Source organism: Gobio gobio (genome assembly GCF_949357685.1).
Source record: "Gobio gobio genome assembly, chromosome: 13".
Lineage (NCBI taxonomy): Eukaryota > Metazoa > Chordata > Actinopteri > Cypriniformes > Gobionidae > Gobio > Gobio gobio.
In genome coordinates this window covers 15,983,206-16,007,794 of record NC_137106.1, presented here as the reverse complement: position 1 = coordinate 16,007,794, position 24,589 = coordinate 15,983,206, and the positions used below count along the sequence as shown (strand labels likewise).

Sequence of the window (24,589 nt, the reverse complement as noted above, 5' to 3'; positions counted from 1 at the left end):
AATATAAGATTGAGGAAGGAAATAGTACCACCTAGACTGTCATCACATGTTTTTTTATACCAGATATTTCCACTGTATACGTCTCGCTTTGAGTGTTATGTTTAACAGTGTTTACATATTACCTCCATTCGTACTTACTGCCATTGTCGTGTGAACCAACTGAGAGACTTAACTTACATAACGCTAACAGCAGGAAGATGTTAAAAAAGACAAGTGGTGCTACAACGAAACACAAATATATTAATAGCTCTATACAGGCAGCCGTCTGAAAGAATGACATGTTTTAAATGTTTCCCTTTCCTTTTCCCCTTCCTCATTTGCTCCTGTGTATTGTTCTGTATCAAACGGCACTGTTCATAACATGTTTATTATAAAAGGTCATGCTGATCATTAAAAACAACTAAATATTACTTTCTGAGAAAATATGTTCCACTCAAATACAGCATTCCTTTTACCAGTCGACAGTCAGTTATATGTAAGTTAGCAGTTAGCCGATAGCATCACTCTTGCTTGTAAAAGCAATTATGAAAGCTGCAAAATTGCAAGCAGATTTTTTATCATTGCTCTTCTTGAGTGATGAACTACATCTCTGAGGACCTACCAGAGGAGCAGGGTGTGCTCTAATCTCCCTCCGTTCATTCCCTGGATAAGCAGAGCCTATTGGAGGCAGTAAGCAGATCTGTTCAGAGACATCAGATTCCCACAACACATGGATTAGGGAGTGGTTGCAATGCTCTTGCTTGAAAGCTGAGAGCAGTATGGCTTTACTGAGAGGAGTTTGTGTGAGTCAAGTCATAGTGGAATACAGTGGCAATAAGCCAAGCACAATGTTAAAACAAAGCCAGCTGCTTTTTTCATGTCAATACTGGTTTAAATGGCCTAAAACAAATGCAATTATTGGATTTAGGAATTTCACTGTCACCTACTTCTATTGTCTTTCCACTTTATGATTATTTGATTGTATAAACTTGGTTGAAATGTGTGTAATGCTCTTTTAATGTGCATGCACTTTAAAGGAAAAGGTTGCCTTGACTGATGTATTTACTGAACTAAGAACTGGTGTGCATCTCATGCGACTTTTGGAGCTCATCTCTGGGGAGAAACTGCCCACTCCCAGTCGACGCACCCTAAGAGTTCACTGCCTGGAAAACAACAGCAACGCCATTGCCTTCCTTAAAACCAAGGTACACTGAAAGAAAAGAAGTGCAATTCAAAATAAATCTGGCTTTTTTCAAGTGATGTACTTTATAATCATAGGTTATCCGTTTTCTCTCTGTTCATCTTCCTGTAGATCCGTGTAGATCTGATTGGTCCAGAAAATGTTGTGGATGGAGACAGAACCCTGATCCTGGGGCTCATTTGGATCATCATTCTCCGCTTCCAGATTGGAGCCATCAATATTGTTGAGGTAAGGCCCCTGTAGACACTCTTAATATCAAAAGATGTGTTTATCGCTCTGTTTTACATTCTGTTTTGGTTTCAGGCTGGCGGTGATGCCAGTGCTGCACGGCGCTCGGCTAAAGAAGCTCTATTGATCTGGTGTCAGCGCAAGACAGCCGGTTACAACAATGTCAATGTGCAAGACTTCTCAAGCAGCTGGAGAGATGGACTGGCCTTCAATGCTCTTATTCACGCCCATCGGTAGTATTTGGAGTGGATAGCACTCTCTTTTGATAAGAAACATAATTTGGCTAAGGTCAGTATTTCATGTCCCTTTTCAATAAATTCCGTCTCATGATTTTATGATAACACTGTTCCAGGCCGGATCTTTTTGATTACAACCGACTACGCCAGGAAGATCCAAAGACGAACCTCACCCATGCTTTCATTCTGGCAGAGGATGAGTTTGGTATAATGCAGCTCCTGGATGTGGAAGACGTCATGGTTCCCCATCCCGATGAGAAGTCTATCATGACTTATGTCTCTCTGTATTACCACTACTTCTCCAAAATGAAGCAGGGCCAGACAATCCAGAAGAGGATAGCTAAGGTTAGTTAGCAGACACAGTTCAAAGAACTGTAAAATGCTATGGCAAGCATCACTATTACTATTGCTCATACTTTGATAGCAGAAGTAGAGACGGATCTTTTCTTGCATATTTTGATGTACATTGGAGTGAAATGGGTAATCGAGAAGAAAAAAAAGGACAGGGACTTGGTTCTATTCATTGGCTGTTGATTGGATGGAGGTAGAATGTGATCTTGCAGTCTGTTGTAAGAAATGGACAGGTTTATGTGGACAAAATGATTGGAGAAGTTGTCATCCATATGTCATCAGTGAGCTGTCTGTCAGTACACCATTGTGTATAATAAAATCAATAACATGCATTTAGACAATAGATATAGAATTTACAAATCTTCCATTTCGCCTTATCACAAACAATGTGGAATGAAAAGGACATTATTGATACCTCAAATATTGTGGTGTGTTGAGAAGAGGAGTGCAATAATGTTTCTAAGCAATCAAACTTGTGACATTCACCTGGCGAAAACAGGCAAAAACATCCCATAAATTTATACAGAAGGAGGGACCCAAGACTTATCTATATTTGCAACTTACTTAAAATAATAGTAATAGCAAGTTATTTGACCTGCATTAATTCCAAAATGGTTATTAGTAATATGTAAGATTTATTCCCTAAAGCTTGGCTTGGAATTGATGTAATTATTTACAAAGATATACACTTTTCTTTGGTCCACTAGGACAGCAATATCAAATGAGCACGAAGAAGCTTTTTGGGAAATGTCAAGCACTGGCACCCTCTGTTTGTGAAAGTATGAACTGTAGCTGCAGTGTTGAATGAGGACTCTAATCTCAGGGACTCTTTAGGATTAGTGGATTTGACTGTGGGTCAAAAGGAGGAGCCCTGGTCTTAATCAGATCAGTGCAACTCTGGGCTGTAAATTCTGCTAAAGGAGAGAGTTAGTTGCCTGCATTGCATTGTCAAGAAACAGCTTTTCGGATAATGTTGACAATATGGAGGAAGACGTCCTCAGATACTCTTTGACAAGCAGGAGGAGTTGATCCAGCAAACAAGAGCTCAGAGGTCAGGCGATGCCATTAACTTGCCGGCAGGATACATATGGAGGAAAACAGGGGCGTGAAGTGTCCTGTTCTGCCTGTGCAGTATGACACTTTCACTCACCACTATGTTCACATGTGTGAATAGAAATACTGGTATGTGTTGACTGGGTCACAGCTGTGGAGTAGTGTTAGCTGTCACAAAAGTGTATTAAACAATGACAGACAGATCTCGTCAGATGGATGGATGGGACCAAGATAAGCCCAGTCAGGCTCTGAGATGTCAAGACTCAGTGTTCATTTTATGGTAAGACTGCCAGCTCTCAGGTGTGACACGGTTGGGATACCACATGACAATGGCTTTCAGTGGCTATGTCAGCAGTCAGTGGCAGCGATGGCAGAACATGAGACACACAATTATTGAGCCGAAAAGGAGTGTTCCAGAAGTGGGAAAGGTGTGTATTAAGTAGATAGATGTAGTGTAGCTGTTGAACAAAAATTTTCCCAAATCACCCATCCTTCAATGCAATAGAACTTCAAAATATATATATTTCTTATTTTAATATAGTGGTTATTACCTTTTTTGGTTTGTAAAAACCAAACCTATCCAAACCTGTATTACTTTTTTTCTTCTATGGAACATTCAAGAAATTCATTTGTGGAATTATTTAACTGTTTTTATCCATGGAATGAAAGTCAGTGGGGGTCAAAACAACATTGGACACCATTGACTTTCACTGTATGGACAAAATTTTTTCAAGATATCTTCTTTTGTATTTCAAAGAAAAATGACATCTAGTATCCTAACTATATGGTTTAATGCGGAACTGTCCTGCTGAATTTGCTTCGACATCAGTGTTTTCTAAAAAAATATATAGATTATTTCTGTTGACCGTCACTCTGCCTGCAGATTGTGGACCTTCTGAAAGAGCTGGATGATATGAAGGGCCTGTATGAGAGCATGATGTCTGATTTACTACGCTGGATCAAGACCAAGGTGGGGGAGCTCAATGACCGCTCCTTCCCCAACTCCCTGCGAGAAATGCAGCATCTGGTGGCTGCCTTCAAGACATACCGCACTATTGAAAAGCCTCCGAAGTACCAAGAACGGGGGACCATCGAGGCTCACCTCTTCAACTTGCGAACCAAACTAAGGGCAAACAACCAGTGGGACTATATTCCTCCAGAAGGCAAGTCCTTGGGGGATATCGAAAGGAATTGGACCTTGCTAGAGCGAGCAGAATACCAGCGAGAGCGGGATCTCCAGTGTGCGCTGATAAAGCTGGAACAGCTGGAACAGTTGGCACAGAAGTTTGGCCGTAAGGCTACGCTTAGGGAGAGCTACCTAGAGGACACTCTGCAACTGATCCAACAACAAGACTTGGGAGGAATACAAAGGCTGGAGGAGGCTGAGACAGCGGCTCGTAGACTGGAGGCCCTGGGAACAGATGTTTTGGCTCGTGAACCACGTTTCCGTGCTTTAAGTGAAATGGCTGCTGCCATTGAGAGAGATAACTACCACAGCAAGGCACAAGTGATTCGCAGGTGAGGGGGCAAATAATTGCAGGTATTTTATAATCACTTACTGATACAAGCTACGGCTATTTTTCATATCTGTTATGCAGTAGAAAAGACATATTAAAAACATTCCCAGTAAAAAACATTTTCACTGAATCTGGCACTATAAAATAACATTTCCTTGATACAAATTGTTTTTGGTTCTTATTAATGCAATGGTTTTTTCTCTCCATTTGGGCTATTGCTTTTTTGCAGACTAAAAAGTTTAGCATGACATACATGGCTAAACTTGAGTCATTAGAAACATTTGTTAATCCTTAGGAATGTGGATATCGAACAATTTAAAGGTGTGTGGATGCATTTAATACAAAATAATCATTGATAATATGTGCTTATGTATTGTGTGTTACAGGCAGGTGGATATCATGAACCGATGGAAAACTTTGCAGCAGCTTCTGCAACAGCAGAAAGAATATGTGGGAGATGCTGTGAATACATTTGCTGTCCTCAGAGACATTGAGTTAATATCTCTGGAACTCAGGGAATTGCAGGTGATTGGGTCATATGCATTGCTTTTTACTACAAACAGACATTATCACTGAGCATTATGAATTCTGAATATATCAAAAACTGCTTTCGCTCCTGCTTGAAGACCCAGGTGGATTCCTCTGACATAGGAAAACAGCTGCCAGAGGTGGTAGCCCTACTGCAAAAGCAGGACTTGCTAGACACTCAGATCATCTCACTTGGAGAAACTCTGAATGCAGTCAGCAGCAGCAGTGCCTTAAAGTTTAAACACAAAAGTGGCACAAAAGTCCAGAGAGAAATTAAAGATCTTAATGGCCAGTACAACACCCTACTGGGTCTCAGCAAGAACAGGTAAACTCTTTAAACCACCCATCTGATTGTATAAGAAGCCATGTTATTTGGGGACATTTGTAAGACTGATTCTAAACTGAGTACAAAATAAAAAAAATCTCACTTGTACTAGTACTATATACTTAGAAACATATCTTAAAAAACGACTATGGGCATTTACTGTACAGCTATGACATTGTCTGTTCTTGTCAAAAAAGGAGAAAAGCTCTTGAGGGACAGCTGAAGGTCTTTGAGTTTTTCCATGATTGTGAAGAAGTAGAAGCATGGATATATGAGAAATGGGTCCTCTTACAGGCTGCATCTCTGGGGAGAGACCTCAGTCAAATTCAGCAGGCCATTCAGAAACACAAGGTATGTGGCCATCCATACAAAATTTAAGAATCAAAGAAACACATTACTGTTTACATTTTTAGATCTATCTATCACTAACTACATATATGTTTATTGATACTTAATGCTGTGTTAAGCACTTCTATGAAAGACAACGGACTAACGTTGCTTAACCTCAATGTGACTGGATCAGAGCTACTAAGATTAGCAAAAATGGCTATGTGTGTTGCAGGCTTTAGAGGCAGAGATTCAATCACAGGAATCTCTGTGCTCTGGGGTTTTATCCAGAGGCCAAGAGCTGTGCAGGGGGAGACACCCCAATGAGAGTGACATCCAAAAGTGGATTCGGACACTTCAGAAACAATGGCAGCAACTTAAAGAACAAGTCACTATCCGAAAGAACAGGCTGCATGCAGCCAATGTCATCAAGCAGGTAGAAACCAAACTTGGTTGTTTTGAATGGAAAGTGAGAAATTATGATTCAGTGAATCAAGGTTGGGTTAAAAATGTGTTTTAAACACCATCCCTCCTTTTTCTCAGTATTTTGCAGACGTTACCGAAGCCAGATCATGGCTTGATGACCGCAAACCACTTCTCATTGACGAGGATTATGGAAAGGATGAGGCCAGCAGTACTGCTCTACTCCAGCGTCACCAAAGACTGGAGAAAGAAATGGAAGCGTATGCCTCAGAAGTGAAACGGCTGGGTGAGCAGGCCAAGAGTGCTGCTCAACTTGCTCCTATTACTGTGAGTCATGACCAAAACAGCCTATTATGTACAAAATAAACTTAATTTACAATACATATAAACCACTTACTCTGTCTGAATAGTTCAAGGGTAATGGGGAAAAATAGTATAGCTATGCTATAAATGTAAATCATTGCTAGAATAAAACACAAAATGCCTGTATAATTTTATGGATACAGCTTCAGTGGCACTGACACATTTTTAATTAATTTAAGACTGAAACCCAGCAGAGCAGAATGGTCCACTACAGTGATTCATCAGATGGCGAAGATGAAAAGGAGAAAAAAGCTGACAAACGTGTCCTTAGCAAGGCTTTACCACAAGAACAAGCCGTGATTAGGTTCAAATACAGAGGTACACAGCATCCTTTAGAGCTAAAATCTGATAAATGCTACTGGTCTGGTTTGTGTGTACCTTAAACTAGTTTATCTTTCAAGCTCATCCTGGTCATTTTTCCAGGTCCTAAATTAACCTGGGACAGAGGAGAAATATTGACAATTGTCAGCAGGGAAAATGATAAGTTGCTTCTTCGAGACAGCAGAGGAAATGAACAACTAGTATCTTCCACATACATAAAGGAGCTGCCATCTTCTGTAAGACTCTTTATCAATTTCATTTCAATTTGAATTTCAAATCTAATGAACCATAAAAACTTCTCTTAAAATTGCATCTACTAGACAGCTTTTGCTTGTGTTTTAATGCAAGGAAGCACTACCTGAGCCTACGAATGGACTACCTGAGAGTCCAAAAAGGAAAGTGAGCCGCCCCCGCCGCACTCGTTCCATGCGCCGTGGTACGGCTGAAATAGTTGCCTCATCATTGCCTGATGTACACTTCCAAAGAGACACAATAGAGAGCACACAAAGAAGTCTGGAACAGGATTTCAACAGTCTTTATAATTTAGCACAGGTGAATATTCAAGCTTTTACCAAGCATCCTTCTAAGGAACTTTTATTCTTTACCATTTTAAATCATTTTGAACATTTTCTCCCACCAGTCAAAAAATAAGATCCTGGATGACACTGCACAACTACATAGGTTCTACAATGCCTGTGAGGAGTTTGAGTCCTGGATGGGAGACAAGGAAAATGTCCTCAACACTTTCAGCTCAAACACCAACAACTTAGAGATTGTACAAGCCAAATATGAGGTCAGTTGTCCCCGAAAACACACAATGAGAAGAATAACACAGCTTGAATCCTTTACAACCTTCAGAGCATCTTATAAAGTTGCTTGAAGAATTAAATCCAATCGATGTAGGATAACATGGTGGTATTTTGATTTAAAACACTCACTACTTCTTTCTCAATACACAGAACTTTCTTACTGAACTAGCCAGTGGTAGAAAGCAGCTTGATGACATTACCAAGCTTGGAGAGGAGCTTGTGAAAAAACAGCACAGCAAGAAAAAAGAGATTCACCTTAGACTTGGAAACGTAACTCGCAGGTATGTGGGCAAAATCAGGCATTGTGCAGCCGTAGCATCCCACCATACTTTCCTGTTGTTAAAAGGTCCTTAAAGCGTTTCTTCGTATGACCAGGTGGGAACACATTCAGAAACTGAAGGATGAGATGGCTCATGAGCTGCTTAGTTCTGCTGATGTGAAGTCCTTCCTGCAGACCTGCCAGGATGTCAAGGCTCAGCTCCAGGACAGGCTATCCCAGCTTGACACACCTGATGCAGGGAGCTCACCGTCAGCCCTACAGGCTGAGGAACACAGACAAGCCCAGGCTGAGAGGGACATAGAAGCCCTGGAAAGAAAAATAGAGTACCTTAAAAGTGTGGCCAAGATGTGGGTTTGCTACAAAATTATTGCAGTACCACTTATTTTTGATAAAATATTTATTGACATTTCTGATTTCGGTCCCACTTTATATTAGGTGGCCTTAACTACTATGTACTTACATCAAAAAATAAGTACAATGTACTTACTGTGTTCATATTGTATTGCAAAACACTTTTGCTGATATTGAGGTGGGATACGGGTAAAGTTAGGGACAGGGTGTGGTGGCATGGGTAAGTTTAAGGGTAGGGTTAGGTGTAAGGGAAGTGTCAACAGTGTAATTATAAATGTAAATACAGAAATTAATTACAGATGTAATTGCATGCAGGTATTATTAAAATGTAAGTACAATGTAAAAACATGTATGTACACAATAAGTGCATTGTATCAATTTTTTTATTTAAATGTTAGTACACAGTAGTTAAGGACACTTAATATAAAGTGGGTGCCTTATTTCTAACTTATAGGAGAATGTTATATATGGTAGTGAACCTAAATCAATCTTCATTAATTTGCTTGTTAACTGTATGTCCCATTGGTATGCTACAGGAAACAGGATTGTAGTCCCGCAGAGAGTGCCGCTATTATGGAAGAAGTACGTGCTCTGGAAGAGCTTCTGCGTCAGTTGAAGGCCCAAGCCATTCAGAGGCAACGGATGCTTGAGGAAGCCCAACGCTTGCAACTCTTTCAGAAAGAGACCAGAGACCTATTGTTGTGGGCTGAGGCAATACAGGAGCAACTTTTGGAAGATGAGACCGGATCTGATGTAGCATCTGCTCAAGCCCTGCTGAAGGACAACCTCGATCTGAAACAAGAGATTGAACTGCAGAAAGCAAAGTTAGTTGTGTTTGATCTTTCTTTTGCAATCCGTACTTAGTGCTTATGCTTGACAGTACAATTATTTCAGATTAAACGATATGGAGAAGCTGGGTCAGTCTCTGGAGGCGGCATCTGGAGAGAAAGGAGCTAAAGAGGTTCAGCAGACACTCACAAAGTTGGATCACGAGTGGAGCCAGCTGGGCAAACTGTGGTCTAGTCGCCACAGAAGGCTTGAGCAAGGAGTGGAGTTTCAAAAGCTGAATATGGAAGCAGATCGCATAGAGGCCACCATTTCTGGTCACGAGGCCAGACTGAAAGTCAAAGACTTAGGGGTAAATGAAAGATATGATTGTTATTTTAATGTATTCATTGAATAAATCCATTAATTTCGTCTCCAAGCACACTTTTTGTCAAAGGAAGACCTACACATTTGTAAAGATTTGATGCATCATTTCTGCACAGGACTCAGTTGACAGCGTTCACAGTTTACTGAGCCGACAAGAAGAGCTTGAGGCTTTACTTGAGGCTTTAGAGCGATCCATCAACCTCTTTCAAGACAAGAGCAAGGAGCTCATCAGTAAGCGTAACTTTGCTGCCAAAGAGTGAGTATAGCCTATTTTTTTAAATATTATAATGAATTGTATTACTGAAAAATTATAATAGCTTGTTTCTTAGTGATATTATCTTGTTAAGACTGCCATATTCCTTCTTTCCAGAATTGAACAGCGATCAAAGGTCATTCAAGATCGATATAAAAGCCTGAAAGAAAGTTGCAAATTAAGAAGGCTTGAGTTACTTGCTTCAAGAAAATACCAGGTAGACCTTCAATTTATGTTTTGGAATGTGATAGCATAATTTATAAATGATGAAAGTTAAAATGTGTTAGTAGCTATCAGACAATAAAACTATACAACTAAAGTTCTTTAAAATGCTGTCCCTTGCATAGGAATTTTTAAGAGATGCAGAAGAGATGCTGCTGTGGATGGAGGAGAAGTTTGAGATTGCTGAGGATGAATCATACAGAGATCCAACCAACATCCTTCGCAAGCTCAAAAAACACGAGGCGGCAGAAAAAGAGATGAAGGCCAATCAAGTCCGCATAGACAGACTGACTGAAGTACTGTTTACTTTTCTTCAAGCAAACTATGTATTATGCCATGATTTTGTGCATTTTGATGATTGGATTGTATTTGGTTAGACTGGAGAAGAGATGTTGGCAGAGGATCACTATAACAGCCAGAGCATCCAGAGAAAGACTCGAGAGGTACGCAAAAGGTGGACTGATCTCCAGGGGAAGATGACAGAAAGAGGGGACAAACTACGACAGGCTGGCCAGCAGGAGCAACTCATGGAGCTGCTTCAGGTACTTGTTCTCAAGCTCTGTTCTACTGTTGACTATTACAGTTATCCTTGAAATGTATAAGCAGAACACATTTTTGTTTCTGTGTCATTCTTAAATCTTTCAAATTAACAATTTACACAGAAAAAAATACACTAATTTCTATATTTTAAAGTCTATTTTGTTTATTTTTAGGATGCAAAATTGAAGATTGAGGCAATTGAGAGAATGCTACAGAATGCAATCAGGGGCCATGACCTTCGCTCAAGCAGACAGCTCCTGAAGGAGCACAAGCAGCTGGAGGAGGAAGCTCAAGAACTCGCAGAAAAAATAAACTCCATTGTCACCCGTGCCAAACACCTGGCCACCAACCATTTTGACTCTCAGCGCATTCTCAGGGAGACCGACACTTACCTGAAACTGTTAGTACTCTAACACATTTTTTTCATAGTGAAAACTTACCTGTAAGGAAACAATAGCTAATAAATTGATGATCAATTATAAGAATATGCTGGGTCAATAAATACAAAACTGTAAGAAGTTGCTTTCTCTGCATGTTTTAAGAAGCCTTTACCTCTGTTTTATCTGCCAGATTTAAGTCTTTACAGAAACCTTTGGATCATCGCCGAAGCCAGTTAGAGGCAGATGTGGCTCTATATAGCTTTTACCATGATGTAGACCTAGAGCTAAACTGGATATCAGAGCATCACCCTGTAGCTGATACGACAAACTATGAAAGATCTCTGGCTGGGGCAGTTAGCCTGCTTCAGAAACACAAGGTATGATTATATAAGAGTGTATGAATATTGCTGGGGATGAAATTACAGCAGCCATATCACCCTGTAACCCAAGACTGGTTTCCCACTGAAGCTAAGCAGGGTTGAGCCAGGTCAGGACCTGGATGAGAGACCTCCTGGGAAAAACTAGGTTGCTGCTGGAAGAGGTGTTAGTGAGACCACCAGGGGGTGCTCACCCTGTGGTCTGTGTGGGTCCTAACACCCCAGTATAGTGATAGGGACACTATACTGTAACAAGCACTGTCCTTCGGATGAGACGTTAAACCGAGGTCCTGACTCTCTGTGGTCATTAAAAATCCCAGGATGTCCTTTGGAAAAAGAGTAGGGGTGTAACCCCGGCATCATGGCCAAATTTGCCCATTGCCTCTGTCCATCATGGCCTCCTAATCATCCCCATATACTGATTGGCTTCATCACTCTGTCTCCTCTCCACCAATCAGCTGGTGTGTGGTGGGCGTTCTGGCGCAATATGGCTGCCGTCACATCATCCAGGTGGATGCTGCACATTGGTGGTGGTTGAGGGAGATTCCTCCTTCCATATGTAAAGTGCTTTGAGTACCCAGAAAAGCGCTATATAAATGAAACAAATTATTATTACCTATTCAAAAATAGATTCCAAAGAGGGGTGTGATTCAGGGCTTTTATAATGCTAAGTGTAGTTGAATTTATTAACTTAAAGGAAGGATTGTACATTTATTTCTAAAATAGCTGTATTCATTATAACTGTTAAATCTTTCAAAACCCCCTGCAGGACTTGCAAGCAGAGGTGAATGCCCACAGCCAGTACCTGCAACGAATCCTGGACAGGGGGCGAGCCATGGCCCGGTCCAATCAGTGGAATGGTCAGGAGGTGCAACAGAGGTGCGAGCAGTTGATTGCAGAGTGGGAGGAGTTAGAGGAGTCATGTGAGAAACGGTCCAGTGAACTTAACAAGGCAGTTACACGGGAACAGGTAAAAGTGTAGGAGTGTTTTTTGGTCCAGTAATTATTCAAGCCATCAGTTTTAACACTTTTTTTCTGATGGGCAGCTTTTGCTTGACTGCAATGAGCTGGAAACGCTTCTGTCAGAAACATCAGCTTTGGTCAGCACTGATTATGGAAAGACTGAATTAGCTACTCAGAGTCTAATAAAGCAGCACGAGGTGAGCAATCTTTGGCTTGTGCTAATGCAATAGCTTAAGGCTTTAACATGTTAACATATACTGGTTTGTTTTTTCCAGGGAGTGGAGGGGCGGATTGAGGTACTTGCTGCTCAAGTAGATGAGCTCAAGTCCAGCGTTAAGCAGGCTGTACGTGTGTGGGGTTTAGAGGAGTTGAACAAGCCCTACAACCACATTAAAGCTAAGCTAAGTGAGGTTCAGCACTCAGCGACAGTCAGGTAAAATAGCTACAACAGGACAACTAACATACATACACACCATCACGTTTCTTTGCAGTGTTAAAACAAACATGTCTCATTACAACAGAGAACAGAGGCTTAGAGAGACCCTAAACCTACATGAATTTAAACGTGAGTCTGCAGAATTGGAGGAATGGATCGCTCAGCAGACACAGATTGCCGCTTCTAATGACTTTGGGACTGATTATGAAAACGCACTGGTGAGATTAGCTATCTGTGGCAGACCACCTGTCCAAAGATTTGTCATCGTCCTGCATATTTACTTTAATTTGTTGGGGTCCAAGGATTTTGAGAGAAAAATGTGTTAATGTGTTTAACCCTTATGCATCCCTGGGGATGTTTTCATCCACTACGAGGTGTTTTTGAGTCTTAATTTGGCCCTAACTTTCTCTGTGTTTCAGCAAATGGAATGATTTTTGGTGACAAATCTTATTTTTACACATATTTTGGGAAAATGAAATTTTAATTTTCAAAAAATCATATTTTGAAATTTTTCTCAAACTCAACGATACACTGTGGGCAAATTCACTAACATTTTGTTACCCTCGTGGCTGAAAACAGCCACTAAAATAAACTGCTGTAAAAATGTATCGGATAAATATATAAAAAAAAAATGTTTTGCATAAATCTATTAATCAACCTTAGTCCTGATCAAATCCTGATTTTTGTTTTTTTTAATCAGGATCTTAACTCTTTAATTGCCGATTTCATAAATGATGTCACTGATTTGGGGGAAAAAAACACACAAAATGACTTATTTTCAATATAAAATGTAATTGTGGACTGGATTTTTTTTACCTTTCATCACAGTCTCGGAAATGTCAAAGATCAGAAACAACATTGGCTTTGATGCATTGTTAGTTTTTGTGCAGCATCAGATTTACATTTTTTCTCCCTCATTTTCCTGTTTTTGCCCCATTGACTTCCATTATAACCACATTTTTGATTGTTAATGGTTTTCCCTTTTCAGAAAAGGTAAAATTTGTCATTTTTACAGTTGATAACCAGGTGGCACCATTGACCCTTTAGATAGGACTGTGCAAAAAAAAGCTTAGTTTCTGGCTTTTCAATGGAGTCTTATATGGACTTTTATATGGAGTATTACAGCATATTATTGTGAGTGTGAGTGTGTGTGTGTATGTATGTGTATATATATATATATATATATATATATATATATATATATATATATATATATATATATATATATATATATATATATATATATATATATATATATATATATATATATATATATGTATATATATATGTATATATATATATGTATATATATATGTATATATATATGTATATATATATATGTATATATATATGTATATAATATGTAATATTAATGTTATATTTGAAATATATATATATTTTTTTTTATATATATATTAATGCAAGTGTGTATAAAAAAAAAACACTTTATCAACTTAAGTAAATATTCTCCAGATAATATTTTAATGTTTCTTTACCTATAGTACAGTGACAATATAAAAGCCAATTATTGAATTATTTACATATTATTTCCTCATTTTTTTTATTTCTTTAATCTTATTATTATTTGCACTTATTATTTGCCCCTAGCAATTATTAATATCTTTATGGACCTTGGCATCAAAATATGCAAAACCTTATTTTCACATTTCAAACTCTTAAAATTCTTCAAATTTCAATATGATTCATTAATTTATTCCTGTTTCTTCAGGATTAGACAAACCGTTATGCATGTTGTCTGTGATCAAGATCTGTCTAAGCACCTCTTGTTTCATGATAGCTACTGCGTGGGAGATTTGAGGTATTCTTAAAGCAGCTGGAGGTGGGACTGGAGAGGATGCACACCTGTGAAGAGTTGGCTGACAAACTCATCAAAACCAATCACCCCGAGAGCCGCTTCATCCGAGAAACACAGAATCTACTCAGGTAATGGCATGTGATCAGAAAAGTTATATATAAACAAAATAATATAAACTAACATTAATAAATACTGTAATTTCAAATTTTTGTCAAATTCATTTTTGTTTGTGATGTCAGACCTCTACATAGTAACATAATTTTACAGTCTATAGATATCATTTACAGTTATACTTACATGAAGTCTATTGTATGAATGACAGAGAATCATGGGAAGAGCTGCAGAATTTATCCAAAGATCGTAAAGAAAAGCTACGTAAATCTGAAGAATGTCACAAATTCTACAAAGATTTGACTGATGCGCGAGGACAGATAAAGGTATCCGGTCCAGCTGTGCAATAAAGTCATGCTGCTGAATAATATGATGAACATATCTGTCCTTGTGCTTACATGTCACTTATCTTGAACCAGGAAAGGTACAAAAGCATTCCTGATGACATAGCCAAAGATCTGAAGGGGGTGCTGTCACAGCTACGGAAACATGAAGCTCTTGTGCATGAGCTGGCTGGAACAGAGCAACAGGTACATAGAGTGAGAGCATTTGGTTGCACTTTTTATTTTAAGGTGTCCTTGTTACAGTGTAATTATACATTTAAGCATTGAGTAATATTGTACTTACTACAGGGTTAGGATTAAGATTAGGTTTGGTTTAGGGTTAATTGCATGTAATTATGCATCATTTATTATAATTACTATAGAAACTACATGTAACAAAAACACTGTAAAATAAAGTGTTACCGAGCATTCATTACAGGTGTGCTCAGTAAATGCACTGGTGAAATAGCTATCATCTTGAAGTAACATTATACTGACACCTAGTGGGTTGCATGGATGCTTTTATGCAAAGTAAAAAACTACTGAGTGCACCATTAAGTTGGTTATTGCTGCAATAAACTGTATTACTCTTTTATGGAGTGTTTTAATACCTTAACATTATACAGATAAGAATAATAAGTGATGACTCGGCTGTTATTTGAACTCATCTTACTCGGATGTCTGCTGTTAAATTATGGATTTTTATTTATTTTGCTGGTTGAAGTTGTGTGTCAGACAGTTTTATCAACGATGTTTTCCATCACATGTAGTCTATTCGTCTGTGGCACTGTCTTGGTGCTGGAGAAGGTGTGTGGTGTTGCAACAATTCATGAATGACCTGATTCAGTGACTCTTCCGATCTCTCCTTTGTTCAAAACACTCAAATATTACAAATGACGAATTCCTCGGCATATGAGATCTGTGAAAATCTATAACTTGAAAAAAAATTATAAGTGGAAGGAATAATGAAATAATTAGCAAATAAGTAAAGAAAAAAAAGAAACAATAAACAAATGCTCACATAGAACTCTTTCTTAGTGTCAGTGTTTAGATTTTGTGATTTTCTACAGCTTCAGGAGCTGTTGGATGGAACTGACGCCATTCTGGACATGTGCTCTCCTGAGCTGAGGGTGGGGTTGCAGGAGCTCCAGCACGAGGTGGTGGAGAGCTGGGAAAGTCTCCGAGTGCACATGGAGCAGAGGGAGGAGGAGCTGCAGTCAGCTAAGGACCGCTACATGTTCCTCAACACGGTAGCCTATACTCAGTTCATTGTACATTTTTAACCCTCATCCATCCCTCCCTTACACTTTGTAACAAATCCTTCCCTCGCGGGTCAAAATGACCTGAAGCCCTATAATTATATACATTTAATTTTTATCTTTTTTGTTGATTTTTTTTATATTGTCAATAAGTAATAAATAAATAATAATTTATGTGCTTAAATCTCCACATTCTTTCAACCAAAACGCAAAATAACTCACCATTTCATGCATAACCCTGTAAATTCAGCTCAAAATATCTCACATTGGGTGTCTCTGCCAAGAAAATAACTTGATATTTCATGACTCTTGCCACTAGATGGCCTTATAGCTCTATATATGGAGCAAATTAACTGTTCTCCTGGGTCCTAATGACAGTTTTAGAATTTTTTGATGTAATTTTGACAATTTTTTTGTTTTTTCTATATATACTTAAGTGTCAGATATTGTAATAATTCAAGTTAGAAAATACAAAAATGCTGCTACAGCTTCAAAAATGTGCTGTTATACATTTGTGTGAGGTTGGGGGGTGTTCTGCAAAACTAACCACTCCATATCTGTGTGCAGTCTGCACATTGACTGATTGATTTTTATTGATATGAAAAAAAAAGAAAAAAACATTTGCCCCCTGTTATATGACCTCTCACTAAATTGAAAGGGGAATTCCTAGGTGTGTGTATGCGTGTGTTCTGCATTGGGAATGTTCTATAGTCTCATGCCTTAATTTGTGTGTGTGTGTGTGTGTGTGTGTGTGTGTGTGTGTGTGTGTGTGTGTGTTTGTTCTGGATTGTGCCAGATGTATGTGCCAGGGAATTTTACCTTTTTCATTTCAACCATCTCATCTAATTCCAGTAATTTTATGTGTATGTATTTGTGTTTCAAGTGCGACAAAAGTCCCAAGGTCTTGCACCACTCCAAACACTTACATTAAAAAATATACATATTTTTGGGGTAAAAATGACCTCGGGTGACCCGAGGATAGGATGAAAGAGGATTTTAAACTCCAAGGTTTTATTTGGTGGAAAAATAAATTGAAAATAATAGAAAGTATTGGTTGAAAAGTAATTTATAATCATTTTATATTGCCTTGTTCTCCAGGCACAGGATTATTCCCTCTGGTGCTCCCAGGTGCTGAGTGGGATGAAGGCAGAGGAGTCCATTAGAGACGTTGCTACCTGTGATCTGCAGTTGTTCCAGCACCAGCAGCTCTGGGCTGAGATTGTGGCGCATGAAGAGACGTATGCTCAGGCCATATCCATGGGCCAGGACCAACTGGAGCATGACATACCTAATTCTAGAGAAGTGAGAAACTCAAAATTATCTGGTTTATACTACAATATCTCAAACTGTAATATTAAATATCAAATTGACATCAGCGCTGAATAAATACCAAATACATGTTTAAACATTGTGTGGCCATCAGATCCAAGAGAAACTTAAAGCTCTGCAAGAAGAGAAAGAGACACTTTCTGATAACTGGCAGTCCAAGCAGAAATGTCTGGAGAACACATATCTGGAGCAGGTGTTTTATAGAGACACTGAGTACATGGAAAAAATCACTAACGCTCAAGAGGTTAGTGCTCCTGAAAACTATCAGGAATTACTTGCATTTACATTCTGGTCTGGTGACCTCTTAAATATATATTATCAATATAATATTAGATATATCTATAGTTCACAAATTTATTTCAGGATCAAGTTTGTAGTTAGACATTCATATTGTTAAAGCGAACAACATCTGTTTCTTTGCAGATCCAGTTGAAGAATAGTGATTTGGGAACGACAGTGGATGATGTAGAAACTTTGATCAAACGGCATGAAGCCTTTGAAAAACTTCTTAATTCTCAGGAAGACAAGGTGGGTTGTCTTCTTCAGCCTATAGTATGATCTGAAGCATTTTACACAAGGTGACATTTTCAGACTAAGTATAGATGAAAGAATATCTTATTATGTTGTGTAGATGGTGGCTCTTCAGGAGTCAGCGGAGCGCTTAAGGACAGAAGGTTTGAAGCGAGAAAAAAGCAGCAACATTAAGAACAAACTGAAAGCTCTCCAGGAGAGGAGGGAGCGCATCAAAGATCTGTCTGAAAAACGCAGAGAGGATCTTGAGATCTCGAAGCTTCTCTGTATTTTCAGCCGAGATGTTTCAGAGGTACTTCTCATTTCCAGGTGACCTTAAACGGATAGAAACAAGCTATTTAATGGGTTGGTTTGTGATATTTATTTGTATTTTAGGCAGAGGAATGGATCACAGACCGTATGAATAAGATACAAGAAGACTCCAAAATGGACATGAGTAACCTTCAGACTAAAATGAAGATACTGCAGAAGCATCAGGTGTTTGAAGCAGAGATTTTGGCCCATGGAAATATCATTGAATCTGTCCAGCAGGTGAGTGAATGGCTCAAAGTCACAAGATGGTTCAGTAGTCATTAAGAGATAATATATTTATGTATTCTACTTTTGGGCTTCATAAATATATTTAACATAGTTTTTCACATACTTGTCACAAGGCTGGAAATGAACTGGTGACCATGCGGCACCCAAAATCGAAAGAGATACGGCAGACCGTTTCTGCGCTCATTTCTCATTGGGAGGCTCTAAAGCAAGCAGTTGCGGCCCGTGGAAAAGTTCTTGAGGATAACCGTGATTTTCTTGAGTTCCTACAGAAAGTGGAGCAGGTTGAAGTTTGGATTAGGCAAAAGGTGAATACAACATAACAATTGGTTGAAAACATTCCTTGATATACAATACAGTACTGGTATACCAGTTAATGTTTGGTTTCACTGTTTCTTTGCCGTATAGGAGGTGATGATAAATATTGGTGATGTTGGAGAGGATTATGAACATGGTCAGCAACTGCTGAAGAAGCTCAGTGAATTCAGAGGCTCAGGTTCTGGAGTAAGTCTGGTGTTCGGATTGATTTAGCAAATGTTAACTTAAAGAAAAACACTGCAGGCTTTGTATTATATAACGGCAGTATACAGTAAATTGCTTAGTAACATTCTAGGGTAACACTTTATTTTAGGGTCCAGTTCTCGCTATGAACTAGTTGCTTATTAGCAAGCATATTAAAGAAAAAAGTACTTTAATAAAGCACATATTAATGCCTTATTCTGCATGACCTTATTCTACATCGCTTAATCCTACCTAGACTTAACAACTACCTTACTAACAATTAATAAGCAGTAATTAGTAGCTTATTGAGGCAAAAGTTAACAGTGAATATGTGTTCCCCATACTAAAGTGTAACCCATTCACTAAGCAGTTTTCATCCCTTAGAATGTGACTGTTGATGATGCTCACATCAAGACAATCAACACTCTGGCAGCCCGGCTAGAGCGACAGAACAGTGAAGAGTTGGCGACTGTGAGAAAGCGTAGGCAGCAGCTCAATGAACGGTACATCCTCCTATATTTCAACTGAGATCCATGTTCATTTAAGAAAATACACTATTATATCTTTCATATTGTAGTTTGTTTTGACTTTCTTGTCGCCTTCCCAACAGATGGAGTAATTTCCATGGCAACCTGAGCAGCTATAAGAGGAAGCTGGAGGCAGCTCTAGAAGTCCACGCCTTGATTCGAGAGCTAGAGGAAGTCCGGGACAGAGCCGGAGAGAAGGTGAGAGAGGGAGTATAGCTATCATATTATACAGCTCTGTAAAAAAATTAAGAGACCACTTAACATTGATTTTGCAATGTTAAGTGGTCTCTTAACTTTGTTCCAGAGCTGTATGTTTTTGGAAAAAACTCAACTTTGGCTTGGAACCCAATATAAGAAATCAAAGAATTCCATTTATCAAATCGACAGGATCATAACTGCTTATATGTCTTTAATTTTGATGAAAAGACAGTGTTAGAATGAAAAATTTTAGAATATAACAATATTTTAAATATATTTAATAAAATATTTTAATTTAATTTAATTTAATTTAATTTAATTTAATTTAATTTAATTTAATTTAATTTAATTTAATTTAATTTAATTTAATTTAATTTAATTTAATTTAATTTAATTTAATTTAATTTAATTTAATTTAATTTAATTTAATTATTCGGCCACAGATGCTACTGCTCCAGGGACAGGGCTGTGGAGTGGATGTGGAGAGTGTGGAAAACCTCATACGCAGACACGAGGAGATGGAGAGGGAGGCCAGAGTCATCCAGGAGAGAGGCGCTGTGAGTAGACCGGACAGCTGTTATACAAAGAACACATTCATCCATATTAATCAGTGCACTGTGGGTAGCACGTCCTATACAATATCTATTGTGTGTGCTAGCTTTGTGGTTAAAGGCTTTATAGAAAAACTCTCAGCACCTTCCAATGAAGTAAGTGCTGTAAGTACAAAAGCCTTTAAATAAACCATTCATGGTGCATTATATGCTGTAGTGTAAATCACTAAAGCTTGTCTGCTTACAACAAGAAGGGTTACAAAGAACACAACTGCTCTAATTTGTAAAACCAGGCCCTTGAGAAGGACACTAAAGATCGGTTGAGGAGACATTGTGAACTGTCTGACAAACTTAGTAAGAAGCAGGAAGAGGTCAACAATGCTTTAGTGAAGCTGGACAAAGAAATCAAACGAAGGTATGCTGCCATTAGTTGCTATATTCTTCATTTATAATAATAGTAATGGGATATATGTGGTAAAAAGTCCTATAAAATATACATCAAATGAGAAAGAATATACTTTGTTGTTGTGTAGGAAGGAACGGTTGCAGGAGTCTCATCAGCTGCAACTATTTAAAGCTAACCAGCGCCTTCTGTTGGACTGGTCCCTGAAGCAAAGTGATGAGATGGCGAAGAAAGGCCTGCCAAAGAATAAGACTGAAGCTGAGAGTTTCATACTAGAGCACCAAAATTGGAAGGTATTTAAAAAAAATTCTGTCAAGAAATACAATACTTGATACATACTGTTAGATGATACCAGACTTGTGTTATACTGTATCAACATTTAATGATTGCAGGCTGAGATTGATGCTCGCAGTGAGCGTATAGATTCAGTTAAAAGTTTTGGACAGAATCTTGTGAAATCTGGCCACAGCGATTCAGCCGAGATTAAAGAAGCCCTAAGCAAGCTGGACGATGCCAAAACAAAGCTTGCTCAAGCTTGGGAAGACCGAAAAAACACTCTGGATCAAGCACTGAAACTCCAGGTGACTTAAGATAACAGCAGGTCGTTTTGCCTCATTAAGGTTCTGTTTATTCTTGTGAGGTACTATGTGGAGCATAATGAGATATCGATTGGTTGCAGATATTCCTGGGCTATGCTGACCAGACTGAGAGCTGGATGAGTAACAGGGAGGCTTTCTTGATCAATGAAGATCTTGGGGTAAGAGGTTCAATTCTTGGACTGCATTAAAAAGGGCACAGTAACAGTTCAACTTACAAGAAAAAAATGCCCTTGGTTGTTTTATCCTCTGTAATTTGGAAATGGATGCTGAAAGATGTTTCACACTGTCATTTTTTAAGGGTTCACTGTCAGAGGTGGAGGCACTTCAGAGGAAGCACGCTCTGTTTGAGAACTCTCTAGAAGCTCAGATGGAGCAGGTGGTAGAGGTTGACAGATATGCTCAACAGCTCATGCAGGCACAGCACTATGACTCTGACAACATCAAGAAGAGGACTAAAGCTATTCTGCTCAGGTATGCAGTAAGCAAACGAAACTTACTTCCCTTGTAAAAAAGAATTACACTTTAACACACTTTTAAAAAAAGTACTTATTACAGAAATAATATTTAAAAGCATATACTTAACTGCAAACTGATTGTCATTTTTACGGACACTTAAATGCATGTTACTGCAATTAAATAAAACATTTAATATAGTGTACAATTTACATTTGTATTATAGTTAATTTATATTAAATGCAATAAGCTGAACTTCAGAGTGCCTCTTGACCCACTTAAAGACTTAAGTACATTAAAGTATTTCATAATTACTATGTTGTCTTTGAAAGTGTACTGGCATATGTAATGACAGTAATTTAAGCTAAACTTTAAATTAAAATATCTTTGTAATTACACATGTGCAATACATTTAAGTACATTTCAAATATATAATTTTTTAACGTACTTAAAATATAAATATATCAACTTTAAATGTAATATTAAATCAAGTACTTTACATATGCTTTAGAATGTTAAGTATATTAAAGCATGACAAACGATTATTAAAACATAATGATTTAAAATGTATTTTAAAGTAAAACCTTTAATTTGACATTATTGCAATGTGCATATTATAAAGAACATTATAAAGTACTGTTTAAGTTCCTTTCTTAAAGGAAGGACAGAGTACTGGAATTGAGCAAAGCCAGACGAAAAGCTTTGGAAGAATCACTACAGCTGCAGAAATTCATGGAAGGAAGCTATGAGGTGTGTGAAGAAGAAAAAAAAAATCGATGACATCTACGTAGTCTGAACTATTACACATCAGTTTCTTTCTTACAAAGTTCAATTCTCATTTGTAAAGGTTTCTTCGTGGTTGAATGAGAAGAACTCTGTGGCTGTTGATGAGAGCTGGAGAGATCCTATCAACCTGCAGGCTAAGCTGCTAAAACACCATAGCTTTGAGGCAGAGATCCTGGCTAACCGCAACAGAGTGCAGACCCTCATAAAAGTATGGCATTGGACTCTTAAAGAATGTCTACATTTCTCTTAATCTTTCTGTATTTGTATGAAATTCAGACTTAAAAGTGGAAATGTTTCCTCAGGAGGGTGATAACATGCTAGCATACAGCCATCCTGCTAAAAGCAAGATAAAACCACGAATAAAGGATGTTGATGACAGCTGGGACCAGCTTTTAAGCAACTGCAAAGAGAAGAAGTCACGTCTACAGCAAGCATATCAGGTACAGCATGCTAAAACTCCTGCCTTTTTTTCTGATTCTACATGACAGATATCCTGTAGAGATGCGCTTACACATTGTTCTCTGACAATGAATATTAGACACTGTGACTTTCAGGTTTACTGACGTTGGTCTGAAATATCATCTTTTCTCTGTTTTCCTCTAGGCATTGCAGTTTCAGCGCTCTTTGGATGATATTGAGGAGTGGCTTGGATTAGTGGAAGTAGAAGTGGAGAATGAGGACTACGGGGGTGACCTTGCCTCAGTTAGTAGGCTGCTTAAGGCCCTGCAGGGTCTGGAAGAAACGGTAGATGCACACATGGAGAAGGTCCAGGGGCTGGTAGACATAGCCAAAGACTTCAGCTCTCAGGGCAACTTCCTTGCAGAAAATATACAGCAGAGAGTTTGGAAGGTGGTCAGCAGGTGTGTTTTTGTTCAGACCCCAATGATTTCTCAAGACTATTCATGAGCTTTGCGATGGCAGTAAAGTTATCTAAAACATAACACACCACATGATTGCTGTGTCATACTACATGTAATCCTATAGCATGTGTGGTATTGGGCCCTATCATACACCCTGCGCAATGCGACATCAGGCGTGATTAAGTGTTTTTTGCTTGTTTCAGCATGACGCAGTTATCATTTTCACGTCCAGCGCCATGTTGTTTAAATAGCAAATGCACCCGTGCCCATTTGTTCACCCATGGGCGTGCTGGTCTGAAAACGAGGTGTGTTCAGGCGCATTGTTGGCATGTTGCTATTTTGAGGCAACTGAAAATGACTGCGCCATTGACCAAAAGTCAATAGCGCAGTATTTTTTGTGTTATTTAAATGGCGCATTAGCAGAGGTGGACAAAGTACACAATGCCATTACTTGAGTAAAAGTAAAATTACTACTGGTCAAATATTACTCCGTTACAAGTGAAAGTTGTAAAAACTATTTTTACTTAAGTAAAAGTACAGAAGTACTTGCTTATAAAAGTACTTAAGTATCAAAAGTAAATTTCCTTTTTTATGTCAATGCATTATTTTATTATTGTTCCATTGTTGTATGAATGCACGCTATAGCCATCATGGTCCAACATGCTCACATATGATCACCTTGAACTAATTTAAATACTTGTATAAAAGTTACAAAGCTGCTGTTATTTTAAGGCTGAATGCACAAATCCTATACACTGATACACATCCGATATTCCCCCAACTGTTTACGTTCACTTAAGACATAATCAACTTTATTTACGTGAATACTTTCCAAAATGAAAATTGACATTTTGTGTGTATTGGTCTATTTAAGTGCGAAAAAACGCAAAAGAAAGCTCTATTCAGTACTCGTGCTCTGGCATCTGAGAGGCACAAAAACCAGACTGAACTGAGCTCTTTCATCATGCTTTTTCAGATTCATCCACATGTCTATGCTTCTCTTTCTCCCAGACATTTACATTTTTTAACATTTTATGAGACATTCATCAAGTGTATGCCGACGAAACAAATCTTTAATCTTTTCAGAAACCGAAACTTACTTTCTAATATGGCCATGGGTGCACACACTCTGCCGAGGAACCGTCTTCTTCCATTTTGCTATAAACTGATCAGTGTTCAAAAAATGTTGG

The 24,589-nt window shown here is 38.4% G+C and overlaps 1 protein-coding gene across 1 annotated transcript in view; it reads left to right on the top strand.

Moving 5' to 3' along the window:
- The first annotated feature begins 426 nt into the window (after positions 1-426).
- Positions 427-24,589, top strand: part of sptbn5 (spectrin, beta, non-erythrocytic 5) — a 28,675-nt gene continuing 4,512 nt past the window's right edge. Inside the window, exons 1-51 of the mRNA XM_079833992.1 lie at positions 427-1,184; positions 1,292-1,408; positions 1,484-1,641; positions 1,761-1,989; positions 3,932-4,566; positions 4,952-5,090; positions 5,192-5,418; positions 5,616-5,769; positions 5,981-6,181; positions 6,289-6,495; positions 6,711-6,849; positions 6,955-7,088; positions 7,201-7,404; positions 7,493-7,645; positions 7,812-7,942; positions 8,037-8,288; positions 8,829-9,116; positions 9,187-9,430; positions 9,561-9,700; positions 9,815-9,914; positions 10,045-10,215; positions 10,297-10,461; positions 10,633-10,859; positions 11,030-11,216; positions 11,986-12,186; positions 12,263-12,376; positions 12,455-12,612; positions 12,701-12,833; positions 14,414-14,559; positions 14,754-14,868; positions 14,962-15,072; positions 15,936-16,115; positions 17,223-17,426; positions 17,548-17,697; positions 17,877-17,981; positions 18,085-18,276; positions 18,360-18,515; positions 18,638-18,829; positions 18,930-19,025; positions 19,407-19,525; positions 19,633-19,747; positions 20,191-20,304; positions 20,592-20,713; positions 20,832-20,994; positions 21,094-21,282; positions 21,381-21,458; positions 21,599-21,771; positions 22,413-22,503; positions 22,601-22,747; positions 22,842-22,979; positions 23,143-23,409. Of these exons, the coding sequence (XP_079690118.1) occupies positions 1,071-1,184; positions 1,292-1,408; positions 1,484-1,641; positions 1,761-1,989; positions 3,932-4,566; positions 4,952-5,090; positions 5,192-5,418; positions 5,616-5,769; positions 5,981-6,181; positions 6,289-6,495; positions 6,711-6,849; positions 6,955-7,088; positions 7,201-7,404; positions 7,493-7,645; positions 7,812-7,942; positions 8,037-8,288; positions 8,829-9,116; positions 9,187-9,430; positions 9,561-9,700; positions 9,815-9,914; positions 10,045-10,215; positions 10,297-10,461; positions 10,633-10,859; positions 11,030-11,216; positions 11,986-12,186; positions 12,263-12,376; positions 12,455-12,612; positions 12,701-12,833; positions 14,414-14,559; positions 14,754-14,868; positions 14,962-15,072; positions 15,936-16,115; positions 17,223-17,426; positions 17,548-17,697; positions 17,877-17,981; positions 18,085-18,276; positions 18,360-18,515; positions 18,638-18,829; positions 18,930-19,025; positions 19,407-19,525; positions 19,633-19,747; positions 20,191-20,304; positions 20,592-20,713; positions 20,832-20,994; positions 21,094-21,282; positions 21,381-21,458; positions 21,599-21,771; positions 22,413-22,503; positions 22,601-22,747; positions 22,842-22,979; positions 23,143-23,409 (8,685 nt within the window). The 5' untranslated portion in view covers positions 427-1,070. The remainder of the gene's footprint in view (positions 1,185-1,291; positions 1,409-1,483; positions 1,642-1,760; positions 1,990-3,931; positions 4,567-4,951; positions 5,091-5,191; positions 5,419-5,615; positions 5,770-5,980; positions 6,182-6,288; positions 6,496-6,710; positions 6,850-6,954; positions 7,089-7,200; positions 7,405-7,492; positions 7,646-7,811; positions 7,943-8,036; positions 8,289-8,828; positions 9,117-9,186; positions 9,431-9,560; positions 9,701-9,814; positions 9,915-10,044; positions 10,216-10,296; positions 10,462-10,632; positions 10,860-11,029; positions 11,217-11,985; positions 12,187-12,262; positions 12,377-12,454; positions 12,613-12,700; positions 12,834-14,413; positions 14,560-14,753; positions 14,869-14,961; positions 15,073-15,935; positions 16,116-17,222; positions 17,427-17,547; positions 17,698-17,876; positions 17,982-18,084; positions 18,277-18,359; positions 18,516-18,637; positions 18,830-18,929; positions 19,026-19,406; positions 19,526-19,632; positions 19,748-20,190; positions 20,305-20,591; positions 20,714-20,831; positions 20,995-21,093; positions 21,283-21,380; positions 21,459-21,598; positions 21,772-22,412; positions 22,504-22,600; positions 22,748-22,841; positions 22,980-23,142; positions 23,410-24,589) is intronic.